Below are 19,731 nucleotides of genomic sequence, written 5' to 3'. Positions count from 1 at the left end.
TGCTGCTGCTTGTGTGCACACTGAGCCAGGAACATTTCAGGGAGGCTGGAGCGGGGGGGGGGGGGGGGGTTGGTGAGGAGAGTCTGTTTTTTTTCCTCTTTTTTTTTTTTTTTCCCTCCCCTCCTCTCTGATCCTAAGGGGTCCTTTCTCTATATAAGGCTTTTGGAGCTGCTCATAGACTGGAGGCACAAGTTCCTGTATGCAGCCAACTTGCAGCAGATCTTCACACACGCACAAAAGGAATACAAGACAACTCTCCAGCAAGAGGATACTGACAGGAAGCAAGCAGGGGTGAGCTCCCACACTTTGTCTGTCTATATTTGTTTTGAGTAACTTTTGCATCTATAGTGCACTCTCAACCTCTGTACAGGAGACACAAAGTTGATGCTCAGTGATGAATGGGGGAAGGATGCTCTTGTGTAGGCTCCATCACATTTTCCCCCTTTATGAAACACACAAATTACACATTTCAACACCATGCAAAAACTTTTATGTCAACTTTTCTCATTATTTTTAGCTCTTCTTCTTCCTACTCATTTTTGAATTGTGTGTATAAAAAGGTGATGCTTCATGTGACTTGTTAAGCATATCCATCCATTTTCTATACCGCTTATCCTCACAAGGGTCGTGGGCATGCTGGAGCCTATCCCAGCCATCTTCAGGCGAGAGGCAGTGTACATCCTGGACTGGTCGCCAGCCAATCACAGGGCACATATAGACAAACAACCATTCACACTCACATTCATACCTATGGACAATTTGGCTGGAACTAAATCATTACCATTTTGTTGTGCTATGTGAGCAAGCGATCACTCACCTCTCAACATAAGTCAGCTAGGAAAGACTCTAGCTTCCCGTTGGCAGGAATCCGTGCATGGACGGGATCAATTAGGGTCGAGACCCTATCCCATATAGACCCTATCATTATATCATCAACCACAAAGTTACCAAAAATGGTTCCTTGCCTGATAAAGCATAGTCTAATTTCATGATAAAAAAAACAGTTATGTATCTTGTCCTATTACTATTAGAGAATAAAATAGGGGGCGTGAACAAACATAAGAAGTAGAATTAAATAAGCTCTGCTTCTGCCGACTACTTTTCAGACATAATGTTTTTTAATGTTTAAGCATGTTTGAAATAAAATGAACCATTCCCACTCAAAGAAAACGAGAAAAATCAGTAAAAAATCTCAATGTTTGTGTTGAGTTGACATGTTGAGGTGAAGTAAAGGTCATCTGATGGCTCCATGTGACAGTACTTCCATGTCTGTCACTTTGGCCTAAAATTCAGGAAAGCCATGAGAAGGGCCCAAACAGAGAAACTGCTCGAGGTTGAGTGTGAAAAAGGCAGCAGCAGCAGGGTGTGGTGCCTGGCTCAGCTGCCCTGCTGGATTCGTGTGCCCAGTGTTGGCACCGTGTGTTGACTCAGCAGTCGGTGCCAGACCTCAAGCTGCCTTTTTTTTTTTTTTGCTGCAAGAGGGAAAGTAAAGGTGAAGGGAGTCAAGGATAAGAGCAAAGAAGTGCAAGCAGTTTGTTTTCTTCTCGGCCCACTCAAACCCGCTGCACCTTTTTTCTTTATTTATGTCTTGTCTTGCTCAGGTCATCCTCGTCACAGAAACAGGAACTTTAGACTTTTTTTTTATTCAGGTCAAAATAGTAATGGTTTTATTTCATTTGAACATGCATCAGATTACAATTGAGTGCATCACATAATCAGTTCATAGTTCCACATGTCCAAAAGGAGTTGGAAGAAGCAAAGATTATTAAATCCTACCCGTCCAATCTGGTACTTTTACAATCAGTAACTGTTACATTTGTTCACTTCCTGCTTTCCATAATACAGTTTAAGGTATTTATTTATTTTTTTATTAATTCTTTTTTTTTTTTAATGGATATAATTGACAGAGATAATGTGTTTCTAATATGTGTTTATTGTTTCAAGCATCATTACATTTGTAAAGACAGAATTTCTGATGTATCTCTACTATGAATGTAATAATAAGATGTGAAAGTAGCCTTTTATATTGTGGTTAATTGTTGCAGGTGTCTTATTATTTATGTCATTTATGTTTAGAACAGGGGCGGCACGGCGGTCGAGTGGTTAGCGCGCAGACCTCACAGCTAGGAGACCAGGGTTCGATTCCACCCTCGGCCATCTCTGTGTGGAGTTTGCATGTTCTCCCCGTGCTTGCGTGGGTTTTCTCCGGGTACTCCGGTTTCCTCCCACATTCCAAAAACATGCTAGGTTAATTGGTGACTCCAAATTGTCCATAGGTATGAATGTGAGTGTGAATGGTTGTTTGTCTATATGTGCCCTGTGATTGGCTGGCGACCAGTCCAGGGCCTCTCGCCCGAAGGCAGCTGGGATAGGCTCCAGCACCCCCGCGACCCTCGTGAGGAAAAGCGGCAGAAAATGAATGAATGAATGTTTAGAACAGATAATGATATATGAGGGTTTATACTTAGGATGGTATTGATGATATTTCTGCTCATCTCCAAATTACGAGAATTAAATCCCTACTGCACTTTATTGTGACATCATCAACAGTTATGAGTAATGACAGGAAGTGAGCACTCCATCACGTCTCTCAAATGTTGTAATGATGAACGATGAAATATCCTCTCTCTACAGGTTACGTGTAGACCTCCTCTCCTCACATTTAAACACAAGTCACGCCACCTGAAGTGTCAACAATGGCCTTCATCCCTCTCCTCACTCTCCTGCTGCTCTCCTGGCTCGGATCGGCGACCTCTCTCGTCCTGCCTGACTCCAAGGAACTCAGGCAGCTGCTGAGCCGCTACAAGGAAGAAGTGGGTCAGAACGGCAGCAGCAGCAGGATCAGGCGTGCCATCCGATGGTCAGACCGGGAGGAGATCCTCCAGCTGCACAACAAGCTCAGGGGCTCGGTGTACCCGAGTGCTTCCAACATGGAGTACATGGTGAGTGCGTGTTTGCAGTACTCGTAAAAGTAGTTGCATGAAAGTCATCTAGTCAGCACAAAATGCTTTTATAAAGTGCCACAATAATAAAACAGTCAGATTATTACCCGCTGAGGTGTTGGATAATAATGCTGACTTTGTCCTGTCTACTCCCTGCTTCATGCTGGAGAAGACATGCCAGGAGGGGGGAAAGCCTGCAAGGCAGTGAAGTGGGCAATTATTGTTGTTGGGACTCCTTGACAGTTAGGCAGTGTGCTATGAAATGTGTGTGTGTGTGCGACCACCAAAAGGTTGGAAATTTACTGAAGGGCCGTCATCTCTGCTTTCCACTCAGTATAGTTGATTTGTAGTGGACTAAGACCAGCCAGCGCATTGGAAGGTTTACGTTATGCGGTTATTCAGGTCAGCTGAGCCGCATCTGGACTGCACTGATCCTCAGTGGATGTTTTCATACATATGTATGCTCTTATTAAGGCTTATTAATGTACACAGGTGTGGGACGATGAGCTGGAGAGGTCCGCCACTCATTGGGCTGAGGTGTGCCAGTGGGATCACGGACCTCAGGACCTGCTCATGTCCATCGGACAGAATTTGGGAGTTCACTGGGGCAGGTAAGACTCGATGTCCCAGGTCCAGTTTGGACCATTAGAATTTTCACTTCCCTCACCTTTCCAAACAGTGTAGTGAAAATTAATTAGGAAAATCTTTGCTTGATTTTTCTTGTTATGCCAGCAATATGTTTTTAATCTGAACTGAAAGGTTTTATGCAAATAACAAAGAACCAATTGTGCAAAGAGACTTCCTGTCCAGAGGTAATATACTAAAAGTACTATTAAATGAGGCAATTAATGTGATCATGTATTTAACCGTATAAAAAACATTTTAATATGAAAATTGTCTTCTTATGTTACACTTTTTTGCTGTATGTTTTCTACTTTTTTTTTTTTTTTTACAAATATTTAAACTTTCTCTTCATAATTTTTTTTCTTACAACAATACTTTTGTATTGGTAATTGCAACTTTTTGTTTTGTTGTTTTGCTTTAAATTTTTTTTAATTCATATTACTTTTTTCCTCTAAATATTATGACTACTCCCAATATTTAGTCTTAAAAAAACCCTCCAAAAAACAGCTGTGGTCTGTGAATGGCCCCTAGGCCACACTTTGGACACCCCTGATGGAGAGGAAGCAAAAATGGAAGAAAATATGGCGTTCACCATCCCAGTTCTGTTCATCCCAAAGGTGTTTGGTGGGCATGAGGGGAGGGCGGGGGGGCTTTCAAGTTCTTCCACACCAAACTTGATGAACCTTGTCCACAGGGAACAGAAAAGGGCCATCTTACAAGGCTATAGAGGCCCTTTGCTACGTCTTATCCATCCGTCCATTTTCTATACCGCTTAGGGTTTGTGGGTATGCTGGAGCCGATCCCAGCTGTCTTCATGCGAGAGCCGAGGTACACCCTGGACTGGTCGCCAGCCAATCACAGGGCACATATAGACAAACAACCATTCACACTCACATTCATACCTATGGACAATTTGGAGTCACCAATTAACCTAGCATGTTTTTGGAATGTGGGAGGAAACCGGAGTACCCGGAGAAAACCCACACACAAAAACCCATGAACATCAGAAAATCCAAACCTATCAGAATTACTTTCTTACTATAACATTAACTAACATTGTTTCAATGAAGATTCAAAAAGAGTCAAATGTCTGTCGGGAACCACGGGTGTAGTACAATGTATCCACCGCCTTTGGGGTGAAATAGAACAGACACGGTGAGCCTGCATCATTCCCTCTGTCAGGTCCAACAACAGTAACCTCTGGACTCTTCAATGTTTCCAGTGACACACTTTAACATCTTGTAGAAAATCCTTCACGAAATGTGAGAGTGCATATTTTCCTCCCTATCCATTTGTCATTGGTGTAATGTCCCGATACCTTTGTCTCGGGTGCATAGAAAGGTTTATTGTTGTATGCATAGTATATATGTGTGTGTGTGTGTCCACAGTGTGCCTCTGTATTTTGCTATGACAGCAGTGCCCTTCCAGGAATCTGCTCTCATTCTCACAGCCCCCACCCCCCTCCCTTTCCCATCTTTTCTTCCTGTGCCAGCACACCCAGAGGGGAGTCCCTTCTTTCCGCTCCCTTTGCACTCCCCCCATGGAGCTCAGCACATTTCAATACCGTAAAAAGACATGTTTATCCTGAGACCTCAAACTGATTTGTCAAGCAATGGGGTCGTGTTTAGTTTAGTTTTGAATTTTTGTTGTTTTCTTTTTTTTTTTAAAACCTGATTTAATTTCTCATGCTGTGAACTACAAGCAGAAGGAGGTTCATGTGGTGTTTCTCATGTCTGGCCAAAGCACCTGGCAGACTCCTCATATTGTTTACCCCCCTTCATCCTGGTACTGGCGCTTGATTGAACTTACTGTTTGTGTGTGTGTGTGTGTGTGTGTGTGCAGATACCGCTCCCCCGCCTCGCACATCCAGGCCTGGTATGATGAAGTAAAAGACTACACCTATCCTTACCCTCACGAGTGCAACCCCTGGTGTCCTGAACGTTGCTCGGGGCCCATGTGCACCCACTACACGCAGGTGAGACAACACTACACAACTTTGTGAAAACCCACAAAACAGCATCAGTGAGAAGAGGGCAAAAACATGCATAGAGTACTACCAAAAGACCATATGCAGTTGTACATGAAATACAATTGTGAACATGTAGTATTTATTAAAAATAAGGATACGTCGGGTTCGGCCAAACAGAAAGACACCTGAGAGAAATTACTGCAAAACTGCATTATCAAATTTTGCAGGTGTACCTAATATTACGGCTGCTTAGCATGGATGAATTAAGACAAAAATCATCTTACTGTGAAGCGGCCAGGATTTGCATTCCACCTCCCTCATGCCCTCACCCTGGAAACTGATCAGCGCCATCTGGTATCCATTTCCACTCACTCTTTCATTCTTGACCTGCATTCTTATAAAGATGCTGCAGTGATGAGACGCATCTTAACCATGTCAATGGATGTGGTGTCTAAAATGTGGCTCCCTGTATGGAGAGTCCTCATCTTAAATAAGTAGCACACATAGCACATGAATCTGCGTGCTGACTCACTGCTTCCAGTGGCCTCGAATCCTCTCTACCGGGAAAAAACGATGAACATTCCTAAGGAGGGGAAAGCACACACATATGTTTGAAAGGACGGGAGGAAAAGTGAGGCGGAGTATTTGGAACATACAGTGTTGTATTCCCCTTCAAATAGCACATCATTCATCTTTTTCACCGCTGCAGCAGTTTTCCATTTAATAAGGTGTTTTATTTCACCTTGGAATTAAGACAGGAGTTGCTCCATTTTGGATGATGGGAACGGTTGTGGTGATGTTCACACGCCATAAGTGTGTAGCAGGAGCAGAATAGCAGGTATGAGCATTGAACCGTGCCCCAGTGGCCTCATTAATCATGACGGCCTGTCTGCTGGCTTCCTACTGGAATGACCCATTGAACCCAAGCTGAGGTGACTTGAGGAAAAAATAGTTTTATGGGGTTCTCCTTCTATGGGTGTCTTCTGTCTCATCAGATCTTTGAGCTTACGTTGGCCTTTCTTACACTTTTTACAGTTGGTTTGGGCCACCACAAGCAGAGTTGGCTGCGCCGTGCACGTGTGTCCAAGGATGAACGTGTGGGGAGATATCTGGGAGAATGCCGTATACCTCGTGTGCAACTACTCCCCAAAGTAAGATTCCGGCATTGACACCTTTTTTTTTCTCTTGCTTACATTTTTCCGCCAAAAAAATTCTGGCATAGCATCGCATGTTCCTAATGTACATACAGCTGCTTGGCTTGACCGCTCATTTAAGCACTGAATGACATTTTCAGGCCGTTAAAATTCCTCCAGAAGTCAGAAAATAGAAACATAATAATGAAGCACCGGGAAAGAAAAATAAGAGCTTGTTTCCATTGCCTCTGAGACAACGAGGAGGGTTTTTATTAGCCTCTTTGGAGTGTTGACCACAGGGAAATAGTGTTAAAGTCATTACAAGGCCATTGCGCACAGTGACTGATGCTGACAGCTTTAGGCCTGCAGTCAACATTTCTGTCCTGTGCTCCTGCAGGGGCAACTGGATCGGGGAGGCGCCATACAAGAATGGACGCCCTTGTTCCCAGTGCCCTCCCAGCTATGGTGGCGTTTGCAGGGATAATTTGTGCTACAAAGGTGAGTTCTTCAAAGGCATTCAAAAGAAATACAATGGAACACTAAGAAGTATCTCATTGTTTTAGCCTTTATCCGCATGGAAATGGCATGGTATTTTTATTATTTTATTGTTTATTTTTTATTGTGTATTTTTTTATTGATTGATTTAAAGAGGGAACAGCACATATTAATGAACATTTTTACTAATATAAATATGCCAGGTTATAGCCTTGGGCTTATTTCCATCTGCAGACCCCCTGGCAGGTTGATGGCAAGGTTTACATACAAGATTATTTTATTGTTTAATTTTTATTGTGTATTTTTTATTGATTGATTTAAAGAGGGAACAGCACATGTTAATGAATATTTTTACAAATGTAAATATGCCAGGTTATAGCCTTGGGCTAATTTCCATGTGCAGACCCCCTGGCAGGTTGATGGTAAGGTTTACATACAAGACTATTTTATTGTTTAATTTTTATTGTGTATTTTTTATTGATTGATTTAAAGAGAGAACAGCACATATTAATGAAATTTTTACTAATGTAAATATGCCAGATTATAGCATTGGGCTAATTTCCATCTGCAGACCCCCTGGCAGGTTGATGGCAAGGTTTACATACAAGACACTATGCAGACCAAACACAGTAGGACAAACCCAAGGACAGTAGACAAGTATAAAAAGAAAAAGAGGCATATATATTGAGTCCATCAAGCATTTAGCAAATGCAACTTCTATTGCTCCAACCCATATTGCACTGCACGTTATTGCACACATTTATATTACACAGACCCAGTTCACATTGCACAAATTCCTATTGCACTAAATATTATTGCACCTGTTTATACTGCATAAATACATATTGCACTGAATATTATTGGACAAGTACCTTTTGCATCAACATGAGCAACTAATACTAGGTCACACATTCTCACATGACTGAGCATGTTTATTGAGTGGGAAAATCAGAAAATGGCGGCTTGTCGTCTCCATGTAAGCAAACCACTACCTTCTGAAAACTGAGATGTCACTGCCTCGTCACGTGACCATTAGTGACAAGCCGAAATATATCTATCTAATATCTTATATTATGTCTAATATAATGTCTCTAATAATGTTAAACATCGGGATGCTCTGCTGAGGGGTTTATGCTGCAGATTCTGATATGATCACCCATGAGTGAAATGGGCCAATACTGACACTGATAAAGTAAGTGTACATATTTATGATCAGTGCTATTGCCCCCCCGCCCCCTCTTGCTTGCGGGTGAGGGTGGAGGCCAACCTCTGGGTTTCTGGATGACCTGCCCTACCTCCTGAGCCACTTCCACCAAGAAAAGTTAACCATCCATCCTATTGTGACTGAACAAAGCTCTTGTGAGATTTAACTGACATCATTAAATTTGCATGTTTTGTAGCTGTTCTGACCAGCTTTTTATCCAATGTTAGATTCCCAGCGCTCCGAGACGGAGGATATGAACGAGGTAGAGAAGCCTCAGGTGCCCGCCGCCGTACCTCGCACCACTGCTAAACCTGCACCCAAACCCAACCCATCACCTCCGAGGAAACCGGTCTCCAGACCGTCTGATCCAAGCACCCCGTCCTCAAAGAATCCTAGTAACACCTACTTGGGTATGTAGGAATCATGATACTGTACATTATCACGTATCATTTTGTCATGTTATACATCACTTTACTATATCTGTTTTACACCGATTCTTGCAGCTCAGAGCATTAAATGTGAGACCAGACTGAGAGACAAGTGCAGAGGAGTAACCTGCAACAGGTACTTTTCCTTCCACATACATTTAATAAGATGCAATGAAAATATAATTTTGATGGACAATATCTGAAAGTATGGTTGGAGTTTTTACAGCTGCACTGCATCATACTGACAGTGGTTTGTGATATTTTAGGTATAAGTGTCCTGCTAATTGCCTGAATAGAAAAGGAAAGGTCTGGGGAACGCTGTACTATGATGTGGTGAGTTACAAGAAAAATGTACATTCCATGTTCATGAATCGTGAATGACGAGGCTTTCGTTGTTGAAGCAATCGAGCATTTGCCGTGCTGCCATTCACTCTGGTGCTATCGACAACAATGGAGGCATTGTAGACATCACAAGGATGGAGGCAAAGGTACCCTTCTTTGTCAGAGCCACCAAAAATAGCGTGGAGTCTTTCAGGTAGATGTCTATGGATTATTACTTTTACTGCCGCATAATAACTACTTTCTAAACATGACATTTAATGTGTTTTACAGTAAATATAAACCAGGAAATGCATTTACGCTGGTCAAAGTACAAGGTAAGGGAAGGAGTACAGGTAAATAATGACAATGATGCATATTCTACATTTGTATTGTCTCCTGTGTCCGTAACAGAAGCAAATGCAGATTGCTACACCACAGTGGCGGAGATCTGCCCATTCACAAAGCCTCTGTCACACTGTCCAAGGTGCGTCATCATACGTGCTTCTTCTTCTTTCTCTTTCGGCTTTCTCCTTCAGGGGTTGCCACAACAAATCAATGTCCTCCATCCAACCCTGTCTTCTTTTTTTTTTTTTTTTTTTTTATTTGGGCAAATACACGAAACACCACAGTGCATCTTCCACACCAATCCAAATACAACTCTCCATTATTTACATCTGTATTCAGCTATCTGATCACAAGCCCAAAAGGAGTAGGCTGAAGCAAAAGCTTATAAATGCCTACTCCTTTTTGCAAGATATAATCATGTTCATGCCACTGTCTTGTTTTCCCCTGTTATTATTGTCATTGTAATATTCATTCATTCATTCATTTTCTACCGCCTTTTCCTCATGAGGAGTGCTGGAGCCTATCCCAGCTGTCTTTGGGCGAGAGGCAGGGTACACCCTGGACTGGTCACCAGCCAATCACAGGGCACATATAGACAAACAACAATTCACACTCACATTCATACCTATGGACAATTTGGAGTGGCCAATTAACCTAGCATGTTTTTGGAATGTGGGAGGAAACCGGAGTACCCGGAGAAAACCCACGCATGCACGGGGAGAACATGCAAACTCCACACAGAGATGGCCGAGGGTGGAATTGAACCCTGGTCTCCTAGCTGTGAGGTCTGCGCGCTAACCACTCGTCCGCCGTGCCGCCCCATCATTATAATCATCATTAATATTACCATTTTCATCATTATTAGTTAACAATTTTTTTATTTTTTTATTATTTAATTTTACAGACTTCATTGCTTGTTGTAGAGTGCTGTATCATTCCATCTGTTATTTTCTGAAATCCGCAGTATTTGTGCTTTTATTGTCAATTTATTAGCCCACTTTTTTGTGACATTTACACATCATTGTAAATATCATTGGATTGCATGTGTCTAATCTTGTGCATTAAAAAACATGCATCTGTCTCTCTCACTCATGTCTTCCTTCACTACATCCATAACCTCCTTCTACCAATATATTCACTATCTCTCCTCTGGACATGTCCCAACCATCTCAGTCTGGCCTATCTGACTTTATATCTAAGGCTCCTAACATGTAATGTCCCTCTGATGTACTCGTTCCTGATCCTATCCATCCTGGTCACTCCCAATGAGAACCTCAGCATCCTCATCTCTGCTACCAAAGTTCTGCTTCCTGTCTTTTCTTCAGTAGCACTGTCTCCAGACCAAACAACATGACTGGTCTCACCACAGTTCTTTCTACTGTGCTCTCTGAGTATAAACTCTTGGTTATACTGAATGGAACTTTTGTTGCTGCAGAGACTAACATCTGTTTGTTTCCTTAGGGTCCTCTGTCCTTCTGACTGCAAGAGTCAGCCCTCTTATTGGTCACCAGTCATTGGCAACAACATCTACACAGACGTAAGTGATTGTGATTTGCCAACACAAGGATGGATAGATGAGTGGATGCATGGAAGAATGGATTATGGAAGAACTGATTGGTTGCTCGGAGATGAAGTAGTATTGCAGTGTTATGTTTTGTATTGTCTGCACTGAAAATGAACCAGATCGAGAATTTAATACCAAGGTACGTACTGAACTGGGTCTTGAGCTAAAATCATTGAGGACATTTTGAGTTACCCCAGAGAACAGAAACATTACAGCATGACGAGTTCTCTGCGACTACTTCCTGTACCGGAAAAAACATAAATGTGTTTCAGAAGACTGCTTTATTCATCATCACTGCAACTCGTTCTAAAAAGCATGTTGAAAGTGGATTGCTTCAGTGTATTGCAGACTAAACAGTGATGTGCAAGAATTCACGTCACCTTCATGAGTCAGCGTGTTGAGTTTACAACTGGCACTGACACATAACGTCTATGTGACGTTTAATAGGCTTTCACCAAGTATGAACTTCTTAAGTTGACGTCCAGCTGGCTGCACATCACAGCCCCCCCGCCACCCCCCCCAAGACACCTGGGCTGTCAATCCCATTACAAGTCAACAGACCCAAACATCGTGCAACAAATGTTGCCCTGGGATGTTTGAGCAGAGCTGTCCTCTAAAAGAAATAGAACTATGTGGCCCTGGTGCTAAAATCTTTCTTTCTTTCTCTTGACAGAACTCCAGTATTTGTAAGGCAGCCATCCATGCTGGGGTCATCCCACCAGACGGGGGCTTTGTGGACGTGCTGCCGCTGGACAAAAGAAAGAATTATGTTGGTGTGTTGAAAAATGGTATCCAGTCTGAAAGGTAATTTTCCAGTTTATTATGTTTCCAACACCATCCAAAGGTATTCTACTAACCTTCCACTAATCTAAAACCATGTGGTTTGTCTTATTTTTAGACAATAATTCATCATCTTAAATGACTTGAGGCATATGTAGGAGGTATTATGATTATGAACCCTTTGGTGATGATCCAAATTAGGATTATTCAGCCTTGGCAGACGTCTATGCTCTACTGCACAATGTCAGCTGAGAGATTAGCATGTAGGCCACACAGTCAGGAGATCGTTCGGTTTGATTCTCCGTTTCTCTCCGGGTACTCCGGTTTCCTCCCACATTCCAAAAACATGCTAGGTTAATTGGCGACTCCAAATTGTCCATAGGTATGAATGTGAGTGTGAATGGTTGTTTGTCTATATGCGCCCAGTGATTGGCAGGCGACCAGTCCAGGGTGTACCCCGCCTCTCTCCCGAAGACAGCTGGGATAGGCTCCAGCATGCCCACGACCCTTGTGAGAATAAGCAGTATAGAAAATGAATGGATGGATGGATAAGACGTAGCAAAGGGTTTCTATAGCCTTTTGAGATGGCCCTTTTCTGTTCCCAGTGTACAAGGTTTGGTGTGGAAGAACTTGAAAGAACTTGAAAGCCCCCCCCCCATGCCCACCAAACACCTTTGGGATGAACAGAACTGGGATGGTGAACGCCGTATTTTCTTCCATTTTTGCTTCCTCTCCATCAGGGGTGTCCAAAGTGTGGCCTACAGGCTATTCGTAGACTAAATATTTAAGACTAAATATTGGGAGTAGTCATAATATTTAGAGGAAAAAAGTAATATGAATTTAAAAAATTAGGACAACAAACAAAAAGTTGCAATTGCCAATACAAAAGTATTGTTGGCAAAAAGTTATAGTATTACAATCACAAAGAAAAAACCTATGAAGAGATGATGGTCAGTTGCCCACTGCTTGTGTGTGCATGATTGCAAAGCAACATAACTGCATGACTGAATTTTCTTCATTGACCTACAAAGATGCCCTTTCATTTTAGCACAGTTGATTTATTTGCTGAAACCCAACAGTTGAATAAATTGTGGTGAGTATTTGCAACCAGGCTAAGAAAATGTAGTTTATTTGAGTCGACATTTTAAAGGCTTTCCACTGGACCTGAAGGTCCAACTGTGGTCAAAAACATCCTGCACACTGAACAAGTAAAAAAAAAAAATCCAATCAAAGTTCATTTTAGACTAGAATAAAACATAATATTTATCTCCAAAATCATGCTCAACTGTAGCCAGATAACTTCTCTGGATCTCCAATTTGAGTGAAATTGGAAGGAAATGGTTGATTTTGAAGTGTGTGTGAAAAGAAATGTGCATTTATTCCACACACCGTATCATGATTGATGTCTTCTTGAGCTGTACAAGGGCTCCATTGCATGCACACCATGTTTCTCACATCCCTCGCAGTCTGTGGCCGCCTCGGTGGTGTAAAAGTAGGCGAGGAAGGCCTTGTGGCCGGTGCTGTTGTAAGAGTAATGATGTGGTTTTGCTGTGTGGATGGGCCACACATGGGATCTTTGCTTACTTTATAGCCTGGCATTTCAATTGAGTGTGCAAAGTGATGTTTGGGCCAAAAAACTCCAACTGGTCTGACTACAATGAAAGTTTAAAAGCCCACACTTGTGGCGTCGGGCTAGGGGGGTCAGTAAAGGGCTGAGTGGAAGTCGGTACTGTTGCTTGGCAGGTTGGAGTAATCACTGTGGATCTGATTACTTGAGGCTGGAAATGCTGTCAACCACCTCATCAGTGCTGTTCTATAAGAATAATCATGTCTGATATGATACCTGGTGCATGGCATAACATGAGCATGAAGAAAGCAGTGAAATGAACTAATTATAAAGTAATTGTGCAGTTAGCTGGTAAGGTTAGTGCCAACATATTTAGCATTATACCAAATGATATGTCCAATGCAGCTTAAATTGCATTGCTGGTTGGAGGATGTCGTGCAACTTGGTACGATAAAATACCAGGATAAACATTCATTCATTTATTCATTTTCTACCGCTTTTCCTTGCTGGAGCCTATCCCAGCTCTCTTCGGGCGAGAGGCGGGGTACACCCTGGACAGGTCGCCAGCCAATCACAGGGCACATATAGACAAACAACCATTCACACTCACATTCATACCTATGGACAATTTGGAGTCTGCAATTAACTTGGCATGTTTTTGGAATGTGGGAGGAAACCGGAGTACCCGGAGAAAACCCACGCATGCACGGGGAGAACATGCAAACTCCACACAGAGATGGCCGAGGGTGGAATTGAACCCTGGTCTCCTACCTGTGAGGTATGCGCGCTAACTACTTGACCACCGTGCCGCCCCCAGGATAAACAAATGTGATAAAATAAATACAATTAATTAATGGATTAAATGCTACCGTGCATCTGCAGGGAAACCGTAGCCTAAAAAAGACAAATAAAATACAGCAGACTACTCAGTAGGATCATCTGGACAAGTTAGTGTTGTTGACTTATGTGCAGCATCCCCTTCAAATCCCTTCCAGGGACGCCATTGTTTTACCAAGTGATGGATAAATCATAACAAATTTCCTCTTTACGTGTAGCTCTCTAAAACATCATATGCCTTGTCTGTATTGCAGCAAAAGTAACACAGATGGAGGCTCCTTCCGTGTCTTTGCTGTGAGGGAATGAGACGTCCGTCAAGATGATGTTCTAAAGTCACCTCAGCTGCTCACGAGGAGCAGGGCGTGCTCATAGGTTTGATACCACGGCCATTCATGTGCCTTCAGTGGAAGCATTCATTGACTCTAAATACATCTTAAATTATAGGATTATGCATATATAGAATATCCTTAGAAATACTTCATGTGTGAATGAGGTTGTAAATTATGATTAACTGAACAGCTGGTGCTGGGTCTATGTATTGTTTTTGGAGTTATGTTTACATTGAAGTTTGTTATTTCATTCTTTTATACGCAGGAATGTATACTGATCACACTTTATTTAATCAGCGTGTACATACTATATGATGTTTTGTTTTTATTTTAAAAGGAATAGCATATATGTTGTCTTTTCTTGCTCTGTTGGATACTCTATATTTGCCTATCTTTGATGATTTCCGATTGTAACATCAAATGAAAGTACTTTCATGTTAAAATGAAGGATGTGTACGTATGTTTTATAGAATTTCAGCACATGATGTACTGAAGGTGTTGTAATGTGGAGTCCAGTAGTACAAGCTGCTAATGGGACTTGAATGTTGGCAAATTTGTGGTTACATTTCATGGCAATAAGTCACTTTTGCTTCTACTTCTCCTTTCTACATTTCCCAATTCATGGCATGAAAAATCGCAATTTTACCTCCGCTTCCCCACGCAAGACAGATGAATGTGCCACAAAAGCATTTTATATGTCACGATTAGACCATCATTTGAATGATTCTATTATTTACTGCAATGTTTATGTGATAATCTCCTTATTGAAGTCTTAAAAGACCACAAACCATTCTTATCCTTATTATCAGAAAATCGCTAGATCCACTAAGAGAAGCATAATTCCTCATTCTACCTCAGTCCTATCGCTATGCCTTCAGGTCTTTAACATGTAGCAGTTGCAATAGCAAGTATGATGGCGTTTGTAAAGTTATAGGTGGTGTTAATAATATATATTTTGGCCTTTTATGCAGCAAGGTCATGGTTAGAATGTGTGACTGTGTTTGAAGTCTCTTGTTGCTTTTATACAGGCATTGTATATATGATTTCTATATATATTTTTTGCACAATTTGAAAATAAAATGGAAATTTAAACTGCAAATGTCAATGTTTCGTATTCATTAAAAGAACCTCAAGGTGATAGGATCTTATTTGCATAGGCAGCTTTATTTTAACATATTTATTTACCGACTATGAACCTGTTTACACACTTTTAATCAACTCGGAAATCACATGACAGGGCGTACAACTGGACTGAATCATGAAGAGAGCTTTTTGCAAAACTGAAATTGTTAACAAATTAAACAATGGGAAGAAATAGCCGGGATTTTTAGGTCAAGGAAGAGAGGTAGCATTCTTCCTATAATCAAGCCAAGACCTCTGGGCAGTAGACTGAAATATGTTATAATGACTCCAGACTGATTATCAAGTCCAGATGATGTGATGATATTTCTAGAGCAGCTGATATTGACTACAGAATAAGTATGCGGAAAGAAAAACAAAAAACATCAGCTGACCTACAATCATCAGCCACATTTGGTAACCTTGCACAATCGAAGATCCAATACATATAAGCTCTATCAAGAATTGTGCCTTTATCAAAATAATCATGACTGCACTCCCCTCTCTTTTGCCTTAAAGGTAATAGTAGTAATTATCACTGCATTTCAAAAAGTACGGTGCAAGAAAATCTGTGAGAATTTAACATTTGACACATGGACCACAAATACTACAACGCCCAGAATGCACTGTGGAATAGCTGGTGTAGTTTAGTAGCAGTCTCCCAGCCTTTTCTTTATACTGACACAATTACTCCCACATGTACTCTACTTTGAAATCTACTTTCTAAATCGCCCCGTCAGAACAATGGAGATTGTGAAAAGGAGGTGAAGAAGCGTGTGCAGGACAGGGACGGAACGGGTGGAGAAAAGTGTCAGGCAGGATGTGTGATAGAAGAGTTTCAGCTAAAATGAAACGTATACAGAGTCCAGCTATGTTGTTTGGTCCAGAGACAGTGCCACTGAGGAAAAGACAGGAAGCAGAACTGGAGGTAGCAGAGATGAGGATGCTGAGGTTCTCATTGGGAGTGACCAGGATGGATAGGATCAGGAACAAGTACATCAGAGGGACATTAGATGTTAGAGGCCTTGGAGATAAAGTCAGAGAGGCCACAGTGAGATGGTTCACACATGTCCAGAGGAGAGATGGTGAATATATTGGTGGAGAAGGTTTATGGATGAAGTGAAGGAGGACATGAGAGTAGTTGGTGTGAGAGAGACAGGTGCAGAAGACAGGGTTGGATGGAGGAGATTGATTTGCTGTAGCGACAAAAGAGAAAGAAGAAGAAAATTGGTGGAATCCAATTAGGAAGAATATTAATACAATTTTTTCAGATGTATTTATTTCACCCACAACACGACTACTCTGCTGCAATAATTCCTCAAAACCACTCATGCGTTCTTCATCACTATTGTAACTGGTTTGGCTTTCTTTTGTTTGTCCTTGGCACGAGAGGCAGCACAGTGAATCCCTGGCTTTATTCCCACAGCACGTCTGGCTCAGAGGCAAGCTACCCCAAGTGAGACAACAAAGTCTGGGACGAGATAATCAGGAATCTCTGGGGGTGCGGTGCAGTCAACCAGTATGTGCCGGAGCGCTCTCACAAAGCAGTGGGTTCATCTACATGCTCCATATTATGGTCTATAATGACAAAAGCTCAGTCATCAGTGCTGACGGTCACACACACACATACAGTTTTTCATCTCCTCCTTTGACGCATTTGAGTTCTGGGAAGGGAGCATTGAGGATTCACAGCACATTACTCAAACATAAGCGTGCAGCATTCGTATCACTCAGCAGTCAGCATTTTGTGGCTCCGACTAGAATCCCCTTTTATCCCCCACTCTTGGATCCGCAGACATTTAGATGATGATTAAGAAAAGGTCATCTTTAAATGGTTCTTTGGTTTTTCCTTGGCTGGGGAAAAATATCTACCAAAAAGCCACATGCTCGTTGCATGTCTCCATGATTACATTTGTTGTGCATCTACTTGTTGAGATATTTAGCAAAGCCCAAAACAAACAACTCCCATGTCAACAATGGTACAAGCTAAGTCATATGTCCACCAAATGGGATGTAGGAGTACACAGACACCCTGCACTGTACCCACTCAGCTCACTGTGGTTCTAACAGGTACTACTTTGCGTACCTGGTAAGCCAGGGTCCCAAACTGATACTTTATGAGTGACGGCAACCACTGCTAGCTCATCACCACTAACTGTAACCTTTAAGGATACAGTACATGTCTTAAAATGGCCAAAATAAACACATTATTTTACTCTTTTACTGTACCTGAGCTCTGGGTACTGCAGTGTTTTCCACAGTCGCCGCATTGCTGCAGTTCAATTTCTTCATCTGCTTCTTAAAGGCATGACCCATGACCCAAAATAGGTTCAGAACCACTGTTAAAAATAAACCTTACATCTATATTAAATAACTCCCTCTTGTGAAAGACCCACGCAACTTTGCTCATAAGATCCATAATGTCCTACAACTTGATATATGTAGATACATCTTAATAAGTGACATACTGTAAATCCACTGAAATCAAAGTAGCCTAAAGCTTTTTGTTTTATGGTATCGCTCAGGGAAGCTTACACATTATCACATTATGCCTCTTTTGAACCTCTTTTGTTGATTATTTCCTCCTTTTGAGAGTATTCAACCAATGTATGGAGAGTTGGACAGTATTTGGTCTAAGTGAAGCAATAAAACAAGTGGAAATGTTAAACAACAACACAAAAAAGCTTGAGATCCAGTGTTATTGTTAGTGTAAATAGTTCAATCCTCAACAGATTAGCTCTAATACACAGTGAACACCAGTGAAAGACAGAGAACACAATGTTTTGATTGCTAGTTATAGTAACACATCTACCCACTTGATCTGGTGTTCCACATGGATCAATTCTAAAACCCCTTTGGTTAAATACTATACATACGAATGCCGAATCTGCAATTATTATTGTATGTTTAGTCTGGTACAGTTTACTCCCATTTAAGAAATGCAAGGATGACACATTTATTCCACAAGGAAAATTGATGGATTGATGGTCCCAACATGCCACTACTGTCGTAGACGGTGTTTTAGATCCAATTTAGTTACACAGAACTTATAGTAAAGAATGACCGTATTTAGAGTTGCCTTTAACATTATTCATTCATTTTCTACCGCTTGTCCTCATGAAGGGTCGCAGGGAGTGCTGGAGCCTATCCCAGCTGTCCCTGGACTGGTCGCCAGCCAATCACAGGGCACATATAGACAAACAACCATTCACACTCACATTCATACCTATGGACAATTTGGAGTCGCCAATAAACCTAGCATGTTTTTGGAATGTGGGAGGAAACCGGAGTACCCGGAGAAAACCCACGCATGCACGGGGAGAACACGCAAACTCCACACAGAGATGGCCGAGGGTGGAATTGAACTTGGGTCTCCTAGCTGTGAGGCCTGCATGCTAACCACTCGACCGCCGTGCAGCCGTCTTTAACATTAAACATTTGATTTTATTCAAGTGTTTGCTCCTGTGAATGTTTTCGCCCTGTTACATAAGCCTTCCAGAGTATGTCGAGCCCTGCAGAGCACAATGTGTGTCAGATCTTGGAGAAGGTCGTAAACCTTCCCTCCAGCTACCACTGCATCCATCAAGCTCTTCTTATAAGTGGGTGGAAAACTAAGCTCACTTCCAATTGACCTTCCCCATTTGGGAGAAAAAAAAATAATACCTGTAACTGCCAACCCCCAACTTAATGCAGTTGACATTAATTACAGGACACTCAATACAGAACAAAACACAGATGGGATGCATTCATCACACGTGTAGCGGAAGATTACTCGAGAAAGAAGCTGGGGAGGTTATATAACAGACACTGTGTCAGTATGTTATGCATTCAGTGCTATAATGTAAATTGTTGCAATAGCTGTATGGATGTGGATGTCGCTAAGTATGCTGGTATGTACCAAAGCAATAATATGTTTGATGTTTGATTTGTTTATTGCCAAATTGTTTTGCATACTTTTATGGGGGGGAAGCATGGCTCAGGTGGTCGAGTGATCATCCTCACCTCGCCCGTTATCATGTTTAAAGGAAAATTGCATTTTTGCTCATCCACAACTGTTATGTAAGACATGAATAC

At 41.8% G+C, this 19,731-nt stretch overlaps 1 protein-coding gene across 1 annotated transcript; it reads left to right on the top strand.

Moving 5' to 3' along the window:
* Window positions 1-157: 157 nt before the first annotated feature.
* On the top strand, window positions 158-15,625 carry crispld2 (cysteine-rich secretory protein LCCL domain containing 2). The gene is made up of 15 exons (XM_058089557.1): window positions 158-291; window positions 2,635-2,942; window positions 3,435-3,553; window positions 5,409-5,541; window positions 6,571-6,686; window positions 7,066-7,166; window positions 8,595-8,777; window positions 8,871-8,931; window positions 9,062-9,128; window positions 9,197-9,330; window positions 9,408-9,451; window positions 9,528-9,600; window positions 10,923-10,998; window positions 11,699-11,829; window positions 14,464-15,625. Exons 2-15 carry the CDS (start codon window positions 2,697-2,699, stop codon window positions 14,513-14,515), a joined length of 1,536 nt encoding a protein of 511 aa, XP_057945540.1. The 5' UTR covers window positions 158-291; window positions 2,635-2,696; the 3' UTR covers window positions 14,516-15,625.
* Window positions 15,626-19,731: the final 4,106 nt, after the last annotated feature.

Source organism: Doryrhamphus excisus, chromosome 12, assembly GCF_030265055.1.
Source record: "Doryrhamphus excisus isolate RoL2022-K1 chromosome 12, RoL_Dexc_1.0, whole genome shotgun sequence".
In the NCBI taxonomy this organism is placed as follows: domain Eukaryota; kingdom Metazoa; phylum Chordata; class Actinopteri; order Syngnathiformes; family Syngnathidae; genus Doryrhamphus; species Doryrhamphus excisus.
The sequence above is the reverse complement of the archived record's forward strand: the minus strand, read 5'-3'. Positions and strand labels throughout refer to the sequence as shown.

Coding starts and splice junctions, on each gene's coding strand:
- crispld2 (XM_058089557.1), top strand. CDS start 2,697: ATGGCCTTCATCCCTCTCCTCACTCTCCTGCTGCTCTCCTGGCTCGGA. Junction 3,554..5,408: donor TTGGGAGTTCACTGGGGCAG/GTAAGACTCGAT, acceptor GTGTGTGTGCAG/ATACCGCTCCCCCGCCTCGC. Junction 8,932..9,061: donor AGAGGAGTAACCTGCAACAG/GTACTTTTCCTT, acceptor GTGATATTTTAG/GTATAAGTGTCCTGCTAATT.